Here is a 20,843-nt window from a genome sequence, read left to right on the forward strand (position 1 = left end):
GTACATACACAGTATCAATCCTTTCCTGTTCTTTTCTCTGCTCCTTACTCTATTACATTTAGCCATTTCTTTTTATGATGATGATACCAAATACAGTAGTATTCAATCTACAGTATAAAGAAATCTATCACTTGAGATGTAAGAGGAGTGACTATACAGTACGATACAACAGGGTGAAAAAGAGATGAAATTAAGAATCACTACATACACAAACAAAAGCGAAGTAAGTACTGTATTCATACCTCTTTACATTTTGGCTGATCCGGCAAGTCGTGCATGCTGGAAACGTGGAGCTGTTGACCCGCATTGACAGGACTGAGGATGACCTTGTCTCCCACGACGACATTGTCTCCTGGCAGACGCAGCTTATAGTAAGGGTTGATGTAAAACCAAGAACCCTCGTTGCCATTAGCGTCCAGGTACACACGCATGGCATTTTTCTCGAGTAGCGCCGGCAACCGCTTGTTGACGGTCAGGTACTTGTTTGACTTCAGGTGAAGTAACTGGAATGACGAGAAGGAAATATTGAAGGGCGAGGAAAACCATATACATATTATGGATTTGTCCTGCCCGATGCACGTGAAGCAGGTTGACAAAATTTTCATAATATATGTTATTCTCTGATATCTATAGTATTTCCTGGCTCCTTAAGATAATGTAAAACTATTGAAGACAGAAAACATATGCAAGAACTGAATTCCCAAAGTAGCTGAGGTAATGACATCAACAACATGCTGTGGAATCATACGATTAATCAGGTCTTCACAGATCTAAATGTGTTATGAAATTATATACAGTAAATGGAAAGGTGATTAATTTAGTAGTCAAAGTGGGTGAAAAAACTGTCTTTATTGCCTGACTGGAACTACACCCTGGGAGATTATTGGATACAAAATGAAATAAGGAAACAGGAACAGAGGTAGAATAGAGGGCTAAGAAAAGTGAGTTACTAGCATCCAAATATGAGTTACAAAGACCCTTAGATAATGGCGACAGTACACTGTACTACTCCTACTTAGGGAACAGGAAGGACACAGATGTAAGTGCCAAGTTAGGGGAAAATAAAACTAGTCATGAATGGAGTGTGTAGCGACCTTGCTTAAAGATGAAAACACTGTTGATGGAGGATAATGTAAAGGAACTAAGATATGAATTGTAAACACTAACAAACTCACGAAAACAAATAAAAAGCCAGTGGAAGCAGAATGGAGATTGGGACACGTGAGTATTTACAATAAAACTAATGGATAACAGTAGTGGAGCAAGGAAAGTAGCATAGTGATTGCAAAATGTTGAAAAGGGGTTATGGTAGCCTATTGGAAAAGTGTCTGCGTGGCAATCTGCTGGACGGGAGTTCGAGCAGCGCTCATGCTCGAGAGTTTCTGGTTGCATTGCAACCTCAACATCCTTGTGAGCACGGGATGAGGGGTTTGGGAAACCTATATGTCTACAAGCTGAGTCACAAGCAGCCATTAACTGGCCCTCCCTGGTCCAAACTTGGAGAGGGGGCTTGGGCACTGATCATATGTATATATGGTCAGTCTCTTAAGATATTGCCGTGTCCCTAGCCTCTGGCCTTCATAACTTTTAACATTTTTAACCAGATAAATTAGAAGGACAGGGAGGCCAAGGCTATGGCTGCTGCTGACTGAGCAGGTAAACAAATAGGTTCCCTAGCTCAAATGTATACAAAGATTTAAGATTCGCCTTTATGAATTAAAGGAAAAAGGCTTAAGCTGTTGAGATTGGAATAGGTACAAATAATAAGTGTTTTGATGTGGTCTGGTCATGTGGTGAAAACAACAGATAATAGCGCTTGAAGTTCTGGATTAAACGAGCATCAATAACACGGGTGAGAGAAGAAATGCGAAGCAGATAAATGATAGGGTGTGTGAATGTGTTTGACACACTGCTTATGATCCTTTAAGGCATGTATATGGAGGGTTTATTTAATAGAGGTTCATAGAGAAGGAGGTGTATAAGGCGTGTAGGCATGTTAGAAGATGGAGGGTTTCTTTAATAGAGGCTCATAGAGAAGATGTATAAGGAGTGTAGGCATGTTAGAAGGCATAAGTTGAACACCCATGTAAAAAGAGTACCTCAGGACACACTGTGACTCAATGGTCACCCATTCAATTACTAACCGGACCTAATAATTAAGGATATATATTTCTATTTTTTTTTCATTTACGCCCAAATGTGTAAATTAAAATAAATATGAAAAAATCCATGATAACTGATACAATTAGTAATGAGAGAGAGAGAGAGAGAGAGAGAGAGAGAGAGAGAGAGAGAGAGAGAGAAATTTTCTCACCTGTATGTTGTATCCATACTGGATAGGTGTGCCCATGAGTTTCTTTCCTTCCGCCTCATTCTGTTTCTTTTCAGTCTCCGCTGCTTGCTGCAATAAGAGAAGAAGAAGAGGAATGAATTACTGAGAGTGAACGAAACATTCTGGTGATGAACGAAAAATCTAGCGATTGATTCTCCCACGTGACTTATCAATTCGTCTCGCTAACTTCTCTTTCTTTTTCGTACAGACTTCTGAATTAATTTATTGTTGAAGATGTTCTGATGAAGGCGTACCCAAAACAACAACAACAACAACAACAACAAAAACAACAACAAATTGCTCTCTTAATTGTGTTTGTACCTGATTTATCTAATATAAATATAAATAAACAGTAATAATGATCATAATTATAATATGCTATAACCACTAATAATAATTATAAGAAAAAATATGCCAAATTGCATATTACCAAGAAAAGAACTGAAAAAAATAGCTTATTGATAAATCTGAAAAAAAAAATCTTATTGATAAAACTTAACAAAAGCATATATATTAAAAAAAAATTATATATATACATAATTTAATTATTTGAGGAAAGTATTTACAAATTAAAAACAACTTCTGATTTTAAAATATTTCCAAATATAAAATAATTATAAATTTAAATTATTATTTAACATATAATTTAACCAATGAAAAACTTCCATATTAAACAAAAAAAATGAGAGAGAGAGAGAGAGAGAGAGAGAGAGAGAGAGAGAGAGAGAGATTTCCCTTCAGGATTAGGCTAATGAGAAAAGACCCCTTTTTTCTAATTTTTTCAATTATGGCGAAGAGGTAGAGAAACACCCGAGGTGTCTTCGAAAAACAGTCATTAGAGAGAGAGAGAGAGAGAGAGAGAGAGAGAGGAGAGAGAGTTACAAGGATTTTGGATGTCTCAAAAGACTTTTTAGTCCATCCGGGGAGACTATTTGCTCTTGGGTAAAGCAATTTGGTTTGAACGTTTAGAGATTTTATAACCTTTTCGAACTTATTCTTGAACTCGTTTACCGTTTTACTGTTTACTACATCCACTAGTAGTCTGTTCCAAGTATTTGGTACTTTGTATGAAAAGAAATTACCACTGAATAGTGTTATCTTTTCAATTCCAGTTTGTATCCGTTACCTCCGGACTGATTTGTGCTAAGCGTGAATAGATTGCTGTAATCTACATTTGTTATTCCTTAAAGAATTTTGAATGCTATTATCTGTCCCCATAGTCATCCAGTTTGTTGATCAAATAAGTTAAAACGTTCCATCCTCCGTCTATATCCAAATTGCCTTATTGTTGGAACTAGTTTGGTGGCCCTAGCGTGTATTGCTACCAGTCTATCTATATTCTTCTGAATACTTAAGGCCCAGAATTGGACTTCGTATTCTAGATGGGATCTTACTAGTGATGTTTACGGCTGTAATACAGTGTCTTTGTTTCTGTATTTGAATTGTCTCTTCATGCATACTATTAGGTTACAATTGTATTAGAGAGAGAGAGAGAGAGAGAGAGAGAGAGAGAGAGAGAGAGAGAGGGAGAGAGAGAGAGAGAGAGAGAGGTACAGCTGTAGTACAGTGTCTTTGTTTCTGTATTTGAATTGTCTCTTTATGCATACTATTAGGTTACAATTGTATTAGAGAGAGAAGAGAGAGAGAGAGAGAGAGAGAGAGAGAGATGTACAGCTGCAGTACAGTGTCTTTGTTTCTGTATTTGAATTGTTTCTTTATGCATACTATTAGGTTACAATTGTATTAGAGAGAGAGAGAGAGAGAGAGAGAGAGAGAGAGAGAGAGAGAGATTTGAAGTTCTCTGGCATCCTGACATCGAAGGTCATTGACGCAGATATCGTTCATTATAAAGATTAAAAGAATATTCAATTGAAACCAGAAAAGTAAATATGTTATAAAAGTTGAATAGCATTAAGAAGACCTGCTTCTGATATAAACTTAAAAATGCCACTATAATTGTACGACACATCATAGAGAGAGAGAGAGAGAGAGAGAGAGAGAGAGAGAGAGAGGGTAGGAATAGAGTTAGAGGAAAGAGAGAGAGAGAGAGAGAGAGAGATAGGTAGAGGGAAGATGGAGGGGAGAGAGGTAAAGAAAGTGATGGAGAAAAAGAGGTAGAGAGAGTGAAGGAGGGAGGGAGAAAAAGAGGCATAAAAATCGAGGGAGGGAGAGAAGAGGAAGGGAGTTAGAGAACGTGAGGGAAAAATAAAGTGAGGGAGCCTGTGGTCTGTCAAACAGTGTCACTTCAGGGTGCCTTTGGAAAATCCTTGGTGCCATTAAAAGCAGACCAGCTTTGTGACCTCTCTCTCTCTCTCTCTCTCTCTCTCTCTCTCTCTCTCTCTCTCTGGAAATATAATTTGAGCAATCTATAGACAATAGAAAATTATAAACTTGCATATACCTTTTTAGTGGGTTTATCAAAAAAAAAATCTTAAATTGGTTTTAGCAGGTATCCGATATCTTAATAGAGGTTTTATTATTATTATTATTATTATTATTATTATTATTAGGTTATACTTTATATATGACATATCTATTTTGACGTTGTCACTGTTTTTAGAATGATTTATTGTTGATTTGTTCTCATCATATATTTAGTTCCTTATTTCCTTTCCTCACTGGGCTATTTTTCCCTATTGGAGCCCTTGGGCTTATAGTATTCTGATTTTCCATCTAGGGCTGTAGCTTGGCTAGTAATAATAATAATAATAATAATAATAATAATAATAATACTATCATCATTATCATTATTATTATTATTTTCATCATCATCATCATCATCATCATTATTATTATTATTATTATTAGAGAGAGAGAGAGAGAGAGAGAGAGAGAGAGAGAGAGAGATGGGAAAAGAAAACACAAACACAGAAGAAAATCATTATGTCCAAACTGGTAAATACATGATTTAGTGTATGTAAAGGGGATTTATGCACTACTGGTGAAGCTCAGCTAAAAACCCCACTTATTTGGACCAAAAGATCACAGATGCATCATGCATGGAAGGAATCGACGTACTATTGAAGACGTCAAAATGGAGCTACATCGAAACCCGAACGAATCCCCCGACGACTCACTAGGAACGACTACACCTCTTCAGGTAACCAAAGTACACTCATGACGCCCCAACATGGAGCTAGGTCGAAACCAAAATGAGACCCCGAGAATACAATAGGAACGGCTAAGCCTCTCCGGGTAACCAAATTCCTTTAGAACTCCCAACATGGAGCTACGTCGACTACAGAACAAAATATATTCATGAGTCCCAACATGGAGCTATGTCGACGACAGAACAAAATATATTCATGAGTCCCAACATGGAGCTACGTCGACGACAGAACAAAATATATTCATGAATCCCAACATGGAGCTACGTCGACAACAGAACAAAATATATTCACAAGTCCCAACATGGAGCTATGTCGACGACAGAACAAAATATATTCATGAGTCCCAACATGGAGCTACATCGACAACAGAACAAATTATATTCATGAATCCAAACATGAAACTACGTAGAAGACAGAACAAAATATATTCATGAGTCCCAACATGGAGCTATGTCGACGACAGAACAAAATATATTCATGAGTCCCAACATGGAGCTACATCGACAACAGAACAAATTATATTCATGAATCCAAACATGAAACTACGTAGAAGACAGAACAAAATATATTCACGAGTCCCAACATGGAGCTACGTAAACGAAAGAAAAAAATACATTCATGAGTCCCAACATGGAGCTATGTCGAAGCCAAAATGAATCCCAGAGAATAAAAAAGAAACTACTAAACCTCTCCAGGTAATCAAATTCCTTTAGAACTCCCACCATGGACCTATGTCACAGAACAAAATACATTTATGAGTCCCAACATGGAGCTTCATCGAAGTCAAAATGAATCACAGAGAATAAAAAAGAAACAACTAAACCTCTCCAGGTAACCAAATTCCTTTAGAACTCCCAAAATGGAGCTATGTTCACGATAGAACGAAATACATTCAAGAGTCCCACCATGGGGCTACGTCGACAACAGAGTGAAATACAATTATGAGCCCCAACATGGAGCTATGTCAAAGACATAACTAAATACATTTATTAGTCCCAACACGGGGCTGCGTCGACAACAGAACAAAATATATTTGAGTTCCAACATGGAGCAATGTCGACGACAGAAAGAAATACATTTATGAACCTAAACATGGAGCTACGTCGACGACAGAACAAAACATATTTATGAGTCCCAACATGAAGCTACGTTGACGACAGAAATAAATAAATTAATGAACCCCATCATGGAGTTGAGTCGACGACAGAACGAAATACATTTATGAGTCCCAACATGGGGCTACAATGACGACAAAACGAAATACATTTACGAGTCCCAACATGGAGCTACTGTACATCGACGACAGAACAAAATACATTTACGAGTCCCAACAAGAGCTACATCGACGACAGATCGAAATACATTTACGAGTCCCAACATGGAGCTACGTCGACAACAGATCGAAATACATTTACAAGTCCCAACATGGAGCTACGTCGACGACAGATCGAAATACAGAAATACATTTATGAGTACCAACATGGAGCTACGTCGACGACAGAACGAAATTCATTTATGAGTCCCAACATGGAGCTACGTCGACGACAGAACGAAATACATTTATGAGTCCCAACATGGAGCTACGTCGACGACAGAACGAAATTCATTTATGAGTCCCAACATGGAGCTACGTCGACGACAGAACGAAATTCATTTATGAGTCCCAACATGGAGCTACGTCGACGACAGAACAAAATACATTCAGGCTATGAGTCCCAACATGGAGCTACGTCGACGACAGAACGAAATTCATTTATGAGTCCCAACATGGAGCTACGTCGTTGACAGAACGAAATACATTTATGAGTCCCAACATGGAGCTACGTCGACGACAGAATGAGATACACTTTCGAGTCCCAACATGGAGCTATGTCGACAAAAGAACAAAATACATTTATTAGTCCCAACATGGAGCTACGTCGACAAAAGAACAAGATACATTTATGAGTTCCAACATGGAGCTACGTCAAAGACAGAACGAAATTTATTTACGAGTCCCAACATGGAGCTACGTCAAAGACAGAACGAAATTTATTTAGGACTCCAACATGGGGGCTAAGTTGAAGATAGAACGAATCCCCAAGGCCACACAGGGAACAACTAAACCTCTCCAGGTAACCAAAATTAATTTAGGACTCCCAACACGGAGCTTTTAGGACTCCAAACATGGAGCTATGTTGAGGACAGAACGATACTTCTTTAATACTCCCAACATGAAGCTACGTTGAAGACAGAACGAAATAAATTTAGGACGTCGTAAAGAGCTACACCGAAGACAGAATGAATCCCCGAGACCACACACGGAACGACTAAACCTCTCCAGGTAACGCAAGTTCATCTATTCTATTCATAAAAGCAAACCTGACCCCGTGACCTTTCCTGACAATACAGAATACAATACAATGTCGCCAATTAGATACAGGATGAAAGCAGGAGTAATTGGAAGTCTACTTATAACACACTCACTCTCTCTCTCTCTCTCTCTCTCTCTCTCTCTCTCTCTCTCTCTCTCCCCTATTCAAAGCTACACAACTTCATCCTGGGATAAGCGCCTCTGATGAATTTCTCGAGGAGGTCCTCTAATGGGTGAATCGGCGGCTTCATGTCTTCCTTATTGATTTTGGAGGCTGGAAAGGGTCAAAGGTCGAGAGAGAGAGAGAGGAGAGAGAGAGAGAGAGAGAGAGAGAGAGAATAAGGTTATGATATTTTCATCACATCTCTCTCCATAAGTTTCTTAGCATATAGTTTGGAGGCAGCTGTAAGGTCTGATATTGCTATCAAGTCCATATATATTGCAATACACTAAGTGAAATTAGCCAAGTCTGGGATGTATTGGTCCTGGAATTTGCTCAAAATCTTGAGACAAAATAATAATAAAAAACAATTAAAGGGTTTCATCATAAATGCAAACAAACTTGACAATGGTTAAGACAATATTCACCTGACTAATCAGAGAGAAACTAAAATGCAATCTATAAATTAAAAGACAAATTATAAGATAAAATTGGTACCCTCCAGGGTAGCAACTACAACTTAAGGAAGGATAGTAACGATGATTTTGAAAATGTATATAACTAAGGAAGAAGATATTGGAACATGGAGGAAAAATACTACTACTTGATACACCAAAAAGCATTCTTGGCCCTTCTTTTAAGCCTTGTCCAACACAACCTTAAAATAAGAAAATGAGAAAGCTGATAGAGTAGCAAGCCTGAATGCATCATCAAGCAAGAGAGCTGTAACCCTAGACATGGAAGACTATGGTACAGAGGCTATTGTTATTACTATTATTAATTGCTAAGCTACAACCCTAGTTGGAAAAGCAGATTTCTATATGCCCAGGAGCCCCAACAGGGAAAATAGCCCAGTGAGGAAAGGAAACAAGGAAAAATAAAATATTTTAAGAGCAGTAACATTAAAATGAATATCTCCTATATAAACTATAAAAACTTTAACAACACAAAAGGAAGACTAATAAGAAAGAATATTGTGCTCTCAAGCAAGAGAGCTCTAACCCTAAACAAGAAGACTATAGTACAGAGGCTATGGCACTACCCAAGATAACAATGGTTTGATTTTGGAGTGTCCTAAAAGAGGTGCTTACCATAGCTAAAGAGTCTCATCTACCCTTACCAAGAGGAAACTAGCCAAGGAACTAAGTAATTATAAACTAGTGTAAAAGAATGGTTTGGTTAGCTTGGTGTTGTCAGATGTATGAAAAAAGAGGAGAATGTGTAAAGAATAAGACAGGCAATGGCTAGTTTCCTGCACAGGAACTCATCCTTGACTCGACTGTTAAAAGGTGACAGGGATTAACTAAACCCGAATTTGGTTAGGACACATCCCTCAAGACCAATAGAACACAATTTCAAATAGAAATAAGGAAAAATAAAGTAAAACCACATAATGACAAAGAACCCAAAGGCAAAGACTGATAAAATGTTAAGTCCCCTTTCTGGTAGGCCCAGGGAAAGAGGCAAATTAAGAGGTGCCAGGGTCACATGCCTATTTCGGCAACATCTGGCTGGAGGAAAAGCCATGTGACAGATGGTGACGGCTTTTGCCATCTTGGGGGAAGACCCACTCTTAATGGAAACTGGCTGTCAGTGGACCGTGATGAGTCAAGTCTCTCTCTCTCTCTCTCTCTCTCTCTCTCTCTCTCTCTATGTACAAAAATACTTGGAAAAAGAAAATATTTCCCAAGAATTCAAAATGACTCTCTCTCTCTCTCTCTCTCTCTCTCTCTCTCATGTACAAAAATACTTGGAAAAAGAAAATATTTCCCAAGAATTCAAAATGACACTCACTCTCTCTCTCTCTCTCTCTCTCTCTCTCTCTCTCTCCATGTACAAAAATACTTGGAAAAAGAAAATATTTCCCAAGAATTCAAAATCTCTCTCTCTCTCTCTCTCTCTCTCTCTCTCTCTCCAAACGAAAGATTTATCGAGGAGAGAAGATTAATCAACACACAAGTGAACATATTTAAAGTGTCTAGGAGATTAATGGTTGACCTTAGTTGACCTTAAAATAGACTTATAACTTTCAATGCAAGGTCAAGAAACCCCAGGATCCGTGATGGAAAAATGCAGACAAAAATATAAAATAAGACATTTGATTTATGGAATTTCGGGAATATTATTCCGTGCTAAGACCGGGAAAGCCGTTCCGGGAAGAAAAAAAAAAAAAGAGTAAACTTGAAGGATAAAAATTAGATCCAGGCGATGACCTTTGACCTGTGACATTGAAAAATGGTGCATGGTCAATAATACCTTCAAAATAATCGTACCCTGGTATAAAACAACGCTTCTATTTTTTTAATGACCTATGACCTTTTAGGATAAAAGTAAAAAGCAACGATAATTGATGTCGCATAACTAGGACAAAATAAGGTCACATAACTAGAATATCTTACGTAAAATAACTAGGTTATATAAATTTAAAATAACTATGATAAACAAGGTTAAATAGCTAGGATAAAGAGGGTCAAATAACTAGAAAAATAAGGTAAAACAGCTAGGAAAAACCAGGTCAAATAGCTAGGATTAACAATGTAACATAGCCTAACTAGGATAACTAAGGTCAAATATCTATGATGAACAAGGCCAAGCATGGAAAGGAAAAATATGCCCAATCTTAAAAGATATGATAAAATACAATGTGTTATTTCTTTAATATAACAATGAAAGTCTGCGGCTCGCTCATCACTGGCCAACATAATACCGGACAATATCATCACAACTCTCCCTTATAATACAATATTATTCAAATTGTTTGTAGTAATAATAATAATAATAATAATAATAATAATAATAATAATAATAATAATAATAATAATAATAATAATTCTATAAATCTTGTGATGGTCATTATTTCCTCTAACAATGAAAGCTCTCTGGTCTCATCTTGACTCACTGCCGCTCAAAGTCGTATTCTAAGATTTCTTGCAAGTTTTCAATGACGCAGGAGTGCTGATCAGCTATTCTCAATGATTAAGAGCATATATATATATATATATATATAAACATATATATATACTTATATATATAAATATATATTTATATATATAAATATATATATATATATATATATATATATATATATATATATATATATATACATATTTATATATACATATATATAAATTTATATATATATGAATATATATATATATATATATATATCTATATATATATATATATATATATTCATATATATAAATATATTTATATATAAATATATATATACATACATACATAAATACGTGCATTTGTACATATGCATAATATATAAAATATAGTATATGCATATAGGTAGTATGTTGACCAAGGCACCAGCCACCCGTTGAGATACTACCGCTAAGAGATTTATTGGGTTCTTTGACTGGCCAGACAGTACTACATTGGATCCCTCTCTGGTTATGTCTAATTTTTTCCCCTGCCTACACATACACCGAATAGTCTGGCCTATTCTTTCCACATTCTCCTCTGTCCACATACACCTGACAACACTGAGATTACCAAACCATTCTACGCTCAAGGGATTAATTACTGCACTGCAATTGTTCAGTAGTTACTTCCCTATTGGTAAGGGTAGAAAAGACTATTTATAGTAAGCAGTTCTTAGAAGGATAGACCTAATCAAACCAATGTTCTCTAGCCTTAGGTGGTGCAATAGCCTCTGTACTATGGCATTCTACTGTCTTAGGTTAGAGTTCTGCTTGAGGGTACACTCAGGCACGCTATTGTATCTCATTTCTCTAACTCTTGTTTTTGGGGGAGTTTCTTTAGTTCATATATGAAATACCTAAACGTTGGTACTATTCTTAAAATATTCTATTCTAATTGTTCATTACTTCTTTTGTAGTTTATTTCTTTCCTTGTTTCCTTTCCTCGGTGGGCTATTTTTTCCCAGTTGGAGCCATTGGGCTTATAACATCTTGCTTTTCCATCTAGGGTAGTAGGTTAGGTAGTAATAATGATAAGATATTCCATATATATACACATACATATATATATTATATATATGTATATGTATATATATATATATATATATAAATATATATGTATATATATATATAAATATATATATATATATATATATACATATATATATATATATACATATATATATATATATATATATATAATATACATCCCAATCTCCCCCCCCCCCCCAAATCTCTGGAATAAGCCATGGCGAAGTGGCACAGAGAGTAGAGAGGAGAAGGATGAGGTCTGTTATTTATAGTTTCCCTGTTGCAGCTTCAACTTGAAAGAGGATGAAACACCTTCCACTTAGGCCACCTCTCTCTCTCTCTCTCTCTCTCTCTCTCTCTCTCTCTCTGCAGCATCCGTGGATCTAGTTGACACTTTTAATAGAGATCCTCTGCTTAGTCAAAAGAATTCCAAAGGGTCTTAGGAATGGATTATGTATAGTTTGCATACGCTTGTATACAAATATGCATGAATAGGACCTATACATATAAACATATCTCCCCTATATAATAAAGAGCAAGAGTTATATATATATATATATATATATATCAGCCGTTATTAGTCCGCTGCAAAACAAAGGCCTTAGACATGTCCTTCCGCTTGTGTATGTGACCTGTCAAGAATGATAACTAAATATTCAAGTAGATGTGCACATACATACCTCCTCTCGACAGGGTATGACTACTGCCTCTCCCCACAACCAGAGAGAGAGAGAGAGAGAGAGAGAGACTTACTCTTTATTATACAGACGAGATATTTCTGACATATTCAATCATTTGTACCAACATTCAAAACCGATTCATCTCCTCCAAAATAACCATTTGGACACTTCAGAAATGCATACAATGCACTACGTGAGGAGTACTGCAATCACCACCCAATGCAAGAAAGCCATCATCTCTTCCTTGCTTCACATATCCTTTTGACTACTCAAATCAACTACAACCAATTCCTCTCATAACCTTACTCTTTTTCACAATTATTCTCTTTCTTTCACCAGATTCTGCAGTTTCTCTTCACCATTATCAATTTTCTGTTACACGGTCAAGCTTTTCTTCAGTCGAAACTTTGCATCTATTTTCAATGTAATGTTTAGTGCCTTTTCCATACACTAAATATATAATGGCCTTTAAAATATAATGCATTTTGTCTAATCTATATATCTTTTATATATATATATATATATACATATATATATATATATATATACATACATATATATATATATATATATATAAATATATATATATATATATACATATATATATATATATACATATATATATATAAATATATATATATATATACATATATATATACATATATATATATATACATATATATATATATATATATATACATATATATATATATATATACACGACCAATAATTGCAATAATCCTAAGAAATGTCAGCAACGAAAAGACGAAAATATGAAGAGAGAGAGAGAGAGAGAGAGAGAGAGAGAATGTGGTTATCCCAAGGTCATGCCCATGTTAGTTCCTTGAGCCTTTTGCAGGGCAGCAGACACCTCTCTCTCTCTCTCTCTCTCTCTCTCTCTCTCCTGGAACAAACATATGCAGATACATACATCATTCTAAACACTTCTAAACAGTGTTAACATAATGATAAAACAAAGAATATACGATACGAATCTAAACATTCATTATCTACACATCTCCAGCCTAAACCACTAAACTTGTCGAAATCACGTTACTCTGGATACATGACGACTAAACACTAAGCACAAAGAGAGGGATAGGAAACCTACACAAAATAGGACAACTGTTACGAAGATTATAATCACTATTATTGTTCATATCCCATTATCATCATTGTTGTTCTTAATTTCATTGCCGTCGTTATCATCATCTTTTCTGTCATCATTATTAATATAAAGTGTTTTATTTCAAAGTTTAAAGGTCGCTCATGAATGGCAGAGGCAGGCGACAGTGACAGTACCCTTGAGATAGGACAGTATCCTACAGAAAGGACAATGCTATAGAGACAGGATAATGCCATGCAGACAGGAAAATATCCTACAGACAGGAAAATATCCTACAGACAGGAAAATATCCTAGACAGGAAAATACCCTACAGATAGAAAAATGCCCTACAGACAGGACAATGCCCTAGAGACAACACAATGCCCTACACACAGGACAATTCACTACAGACGACAGGACAGTGTCCTACAGACAGGATAGTGTCCTACAGACAGGACAATGCCCTACACACAGGACAATGCACTACAGACGACAGGACAAGGCTCTAAAGACAGGACAGTGTCCTACAGACAGGACAAGGCTCTAAAGACAGGACAGTGTCCTACAGACAGGACAAGGCTCCAAAGACAGGACAATGCCCTACAGACAACACAAACCCCTACAGAAAGAACAAAACCCTAGAGACTGACCATATACATATAATCAGCATCCAAACAAGGACCAGGGAGGGCGAGGCAATGGCTACCGATAGCTCCCCTAACACCAACCCCTAACTCACATAGATGGTATGTTAGCATGCACTACTATAAACTGTCGAGCTACAGCGGGTCTCCAAATCCCACCTAACAGATTGCCAACAGGGACGTTACCAATGACTGGTCAACAGTACTGAGCTAACACGTGGGAAAGGTCATATGTCAAATTGTTATCTAGATGGACAGACCTCTGTGAAATGCCAATATGAAATAGCGACCTTTGATAGTGGGAAGGTTTGGGCGAAATCGGGGTATAATCTCTCTCTCTCTCTCTCTCTCTCTCTCTCTCTCTCTCTCTCTCTCTATTCACACTTTTCACTTAAAGAATCCTTTGAATATTGAGACCGAATATACCGTGAATCCACACTTACAAAATTCTAAGTTGAAAAGTGTTAAATAACTCGTTTCCTTCCAATTCACTTTTTGCTTTACTGACTCTACCGAGGATACTTATATCACCTTAAACACATCCGGGGATTAGATAAACATAACTATTATTCAACAAGTCACAATAAGATCTCAACCTGGGTCAGATACTGGAAGGGTGACCATACATAAATAGCACTCAGGTCATTTGAGGATTACTTCGTCAAGGGTCATATAGTTTCCTCCACGACCCTCTACATCCAATCGACTGACGGGTATATATCCATGGGCCTCATTTGGACCAACTAAAACAAATTGACTTAAAATCCTTATAAGGCCTTAGTAGGTCCCATCGCCGCTTGAATCTGATCTATAAGTTTAGTTGCAAGAGGGATGAAAAAAGTGTTTCCCCGCTATGTATAAAAATCGTTGAAAAGATCTGCAGATCTTAGCCACCTGGTGAAAGCAGTAAGATCCGATCAACAAAAGAACTACAGAAGATCTTAGCCACCTGATGCAAGCAGCAATAAATACTATCAAAATCCAATAAATAAAAGAACTGTAGAAGATCTTAGCCACCTGGTACAAGCAGTAATAGGTACCATCAAGACTCAATAAACAAAAGAACTGCAGAAGATCTTTGCCACTTGGTGCAAGCAGCAATAGGTACCATCAAGACCCAATAAACAAATGAAATGCATATCTTCGCAACCTGGTGCAGGCAGCAATAGGTACCACCAAGACCCAATAAACAAGGGAAATGCAGATCTTCGCAACCTGGTGCAGGCAGCAATAGGTACCACCAAGACCCAATAAACAAGGGAAATGCAGATCTTCGCAACCTGGTGCAGGCAGCAATAGGTACCACCAAGACCCAATAAACAAGGGAAATGCAGATCTTCGCAACCTGGTGCAGGCAGCAATAGGTACCACCAAGACCCAATAAACAAGGGAAATGCAGATCTTCGCAACCTGGTGCAGGCAGCAATAGGTACCACCAAGTCCCAATAAACAAGGGAAATGCAGATCTTCGCAACCTGGTGCAGGCAGCAATAGGTACCACCAAGACCCAATAAACACAAGAACTGCAGAAAATCTTAGTCACCTGGTGCAAGCAGCAATAGGTACCATCAAGACCCAATAAACACAGACCTGCAGAAACTCTTAGCCACCTGGTGTAAGCAGCAATCGGTACCACCAAGACCCAATAAACAAATGAAATGCATATCTTCGCAACCTGGTGCAGGCAGCAATTGGTACCACCAAGACCCAATAAACAAGGGAAATGCAGATCTTCGCAACCTGGTGCAGGCAGCAATAGGTACCACCAAGACCCAATAAACAAGGGAAATGCAGATCTTCGCAACCTGGTGCAGGCAGCAATAGGTACCACCAAGACCCAATAAACAAGGGAAATGCAGATCTTCGCAACCTGGTGCAGGCAGCAATAGGTACCACCAAGACCCAATAAACAAGGGAAATGCAGATCTTCGCAACCTGGTGCAGGCAGCAATAGGTACCACCAAGACCCAATAAACAAGGGTAATGCAGATCTTCGCAACCTGGTGCAGGCAGCAATAGGTACCACCAAGACCCAAAAACAAAGGAAATGCAGATCTTAGCAACCTGGTGAAAGCAGCAAAAGATGTGACCAAGACCCAATAAACAAAAGAACTGCAGAAGATCTTAACCACCTGGTGCAAGCAGCAATAGATACCATCAAGACCCAATAAAAAAATGAACTGGAGAAGATCTTAGCCGCCTGGTGCAAGCAGCAATCGGTACCATCAAGACCCAATAAAAAAAAGAACTGGAGAAGATCTTAGCCACCTGGTGCAAGCAGCAATAGATACTCAAGACCCAAAAAATAAAAGAACTCCATTAAGATCTTAGCCACCTGGTGCAAGCAGCAATAGATACCATCAAGACCCAATAAACACAAGAACTGTAGAAGATCTTAGCCACCTGGTGCAAGCAGCAATCGGTACCATCAAGACCCAATAAACACAAGACCTGCAGAAGATCTTAGCCACCTGGTACAAGCAGCAATAGGTACCATCAAGACCCAATAAACACAAGACCTGCAGAAGATCTTAGCCACCTGGTACAAGCAGCAATAGGTACCATCAAGACCCAATAAACACAAGAACTGCAGAAGATCTTAGTCACCTGGTGCAAGCAGCAATAGATATCATCAAGACCCAATAAACAAAAAAACCCCATAAAGATCTTAGCCACCTGGTGCAAGCAGCAATGGATACATCTATACCAATTAGAACAAAAAACTGCAGGAGACCTTAACCCCCTGGTACAAGCAGCAAGAGATACCATCAAGACCCAATAAACAAAAGAAATGCAGATCTTAGCAACCTGGTACCAGCAGCAATGAATGTTAGCTAGACAAGAAAGATAAAAGTATACATGCTAAAATGCGTAAGGTGAATGTAAACGCACATTTCCTTGTACCAGCTATGATAACCTACAACTCTCCCCTTCCTCTTTAATACTGTTATGTGACATAGAGTGTATGAACTAAAAAAAAAAAAGGTATTCTAGAAACAATCAGCTGTTTTAGAATGATAGATACTTGAAACGACTTTGAATACGACCTTTTTTTAAAGAATGACTCCTGGGTTTGCTGTGCGTGCAATGAACGATCTAATTTCACATTTTCTTTTTTTATGGTGAAGTTATAGATCAAAAGGTCGTAGGTGACGGATAAAGTTGACGGAGCCGCTGGCCAACACTGGGAGGGGCTCTCTCTCTCTCTCTCTCTCTCTCTCTCTCTCTCTCTCTCTCGCAAAAGGCCAGGTTAACCTAACAACAACAAAGCACATCACAGCTAACACAGGGATGGTGCCTAACAAGGCCAGACGTCCGTATGAAAAATCGACAGAAGAGGATAGTTTGTTTACATTCTTTAGGATGACGCAATCAAGGGAGTTAGAATGGGAAGGGAAGAAATTGCGTTCAGATTCAAGTAATATAACTATCTACCTAAAGAAAAGAGAGAGAGAGAGAGAGAGAGAGAGAGAGAGAGAGAGACAGACAGAGTGAGAGACTAATATTATCTTGCACTTAACCAAAGTGTATGAACATATATATATATATATATATATGTGTATATATATATATATGTATATATATATATACATATATATATATATATATGTATATATATATATATATATATATTTATATATATATATATATATATACAGACATAAACCTACTAGGTTATTAATACGAGAGAGAGAGAGAGAGAGAGAGAGAGAGATTGATTCGGACAAAAGCCTATTCAGGAATTAATACCTTCGCGCGGCAATGTATCAAATGCGATTAATTGAAAATCTCTAAATTTCTCTATAAATCTCGGTTACGACCGATTGACTGATTGAATGGGGGGGGGGAATCGAAGCTTTGTTAATAGGCAGTGTCGTTCATGCGTATTTATTCGTTAATCATGTATTTTAATTCCGTATTTATTCGTTAATCATGCATTTTAATTCCGTATTTATTCGTTAATCATGCATTTTAATTCCGTATTTATTCGTTAATCATGCATTTTAATTCCGTATTTATTCGTTAATCAGGTATCTTATTTTCGTATTTATTCGTTAATCATGTATTCTATTTTCGTATTTATTCGTTAATCATGTATTTCAATTTTGTATTTATTCGATAATCATGTATTTTAATTTTGTATTTATTCGATAATCATGTATTTTAATTTTGTATTTATTCGATAATCACGTATTTCATTTTCGGATTTATTCGTTATTCATGTATTTTAATTTTGTATTTATTCGTTAATCATGTATTTCAATTTTGTATTCATTTGTTATTCATGTATTTTAATTTCGTGTTTATACGTTAATCAAGTAATACAATTTCGTATTTACTCGTTGATCGTGTATTTTAGTTTCGCATTATTCGTTAATCACGTATTTTGATTTTATATTTATTCATTGATCGGTATTTATTCAATAATCTGGTGTATATTCGTATATCGGATATTCATTTATTCATCATGTATTTATTCGTTAATTGTGTACTTATTCATTATTTTCATATCTATTCATTAATGCTTTATTTATTAATTCATCACACATCTATTCGTTAATCACGTAGTTATTTTTTATTTACACATTTATTCATTAATCCTGTATTTATTCATTCATCATGCATCTCTTCATTAATCATGTATTTATCAATTCATCACGCATCTATTCATTAACCGTGTTTATTCATTCATCACTCATATATTCGTTAATAACGTATTTATTCATTCACCACGCATCTATTCGTTAATTGCATATTTATTCATTATTCACATATTTATTCGTTAATCACAAATTTATTCATCATACACACATTTATTCATTATTTACATATTTATTCCTTAATGATAGATTTATTCACTCATCAAGCATCTATTCATTAACCGCATATTTATTCGTTAATGACATATTTATTCATTCATCATGTATCTACTCGTTAATCGCATATTTTTTCCTTCATCACGCATCTATTCGTTAAACAAATATTATTCGTTATACACATTTATTTGTTAATCGTGTGTTTATTCATTCATCGTCCATCTATTCGTTAATCGCGTATTTAATCGTTATTCAAATATTTATTCGTTAAGCAATTGAGACCAAAATATCTGATAACCTTTGACCTTCCATTCTTGAATGTCTCTAAACTGTTGCTGCTTGCAATAGATGGCTAAGGTTAGTTGCAACAAGGGTATAACCCTACAGTGCATGGCATAACCCAGTGCCGAGAGAGAGAGAGAGAGAGAGAGAGAGAGAGAGAGAATCTTTGATATCATCAACCGAGATAATAATGATGCAATCCTTTTCATGACGTCACTGATTGATGACGTAATAGCATGCTCTTCCACCAAACCAATCAGAAGCGAGGATTCTATTTTATGACGTCACTAATTGATGACGTAATACCATGCTCTTCCCCTAAACCTATCAAAAGCGTGGATTCTACAAAGGCAAGTGACAGGAACCGGAAATGGTCGCTTTTCTATTCATGAATAATCAACACAGGAAATGAATAATGAATTGAAAATATTCCATTACTATCAATTCGCATTCAACAGTTGGATTTCCGAATCTTTGGTGTGGGCCCATGCCACTGACAACAGACTGCTAGGTCTGTTGGAAGTCTGTTATGGTTATGGAGCAGAAATACAAATGGTCACCCGTTCATACAGACTGAAGTCAATTCGTTCTGCACTATAGAAAAATTTTGCTACAAACTTTGCGAGCTGGAGAGAGAGAGAGAGAGAGAGAGAGAGAGAGAGAGAGAGAGAGTAACATTATAAATACATACGTGAATGCAATGATGGCATTCAGAAAGTGATTCTCTCTCTCTCTCTCTCTCTCTCTCTCTCTCTCTCTCTCTCTCTCATTTCATCTCTCTCTCTCTCTCTCATTTCAAGTGCAGTATTTTTAATTCATAATACCCATTAATTTTCAAGACCAAATCAAAGGCTTTAAAAGTCACCAACTTCTCTCCCATAGGACCAGAGAGAGCCAGGCAATGGCTGCTGATGGCACACTAGGTAGACCTGTAAGCTCCCCAAAATTTCCACTCCCTAACTCACTAGGGCAGTGAGGTTGCAAAACCTTCCTTTTTTATCTGCTTGTAGAGCAGTATTTCATTCATTCATACGACTGTGCAAGTGGCGGGGGTATGCACTCAAATACTGTGAGTGAAGAACAAAATACTGGATTATTTATCCACATAAATTGGCCTTGTAGCAACAAGCTACTTAAAATCTCATTATAAAATCTGAACATCGACAATGGAACACATTTAAACAGAGTTCGAGGGCCGTCGGCTACAGCCCCCCAAGCACACGACAAACCAGAACAGGAGAAGGACAAGCCAGCCCCAATAGCAGATGACAAACCAAAACAAGAGGAGGTCACGTATGCTGCGATAGCAAACAACAAAACAAAACAAGAGAAGGACACGCCAGCCGCAATAGTACAAGACAAACCAAAACATGAGAAGGACAGGTTAGCCACAATAG

At 37.0% G+C, this 20,843-nt stretch overlaps 1 protein-coding gene across 1 annotated transcript in view; it reads right to left on the minus strand.

The window, feature by feature from the left end:
- Positions 1-20,843, minus strand: part of Itpr (Inositol 1,4,5,-trisphosphate receptor) — a 232,608-nt gene that overhangs the window by 173,682 nt on the left and 38,083 nt on the right. Inside the window, 2 exon segments of the mRNA XM_068356085.1 lie at positions 243-503; positions 2,315-2,401. Coding sequence (XP_068212186.1) covers positions 243-503; positions 2,315-2,401 — 348 coding nt within the window.

The sequence above is a fragment of the Palaemon carinicauda genome, chromosome 32, assembly GCF_036898095.1.
Source record: "Palaemon carinicauda isolate YSFRI2023 chromosome 32, ASM3689809v2, whole genome shotgun sequence".
Taxonomy (NCBI): Eukaryota; Metazoa; Arthropoda; class Malacostraca; order Decapoda; family Palaemonidae; genus Palaemon; species Palaemon carinicauda.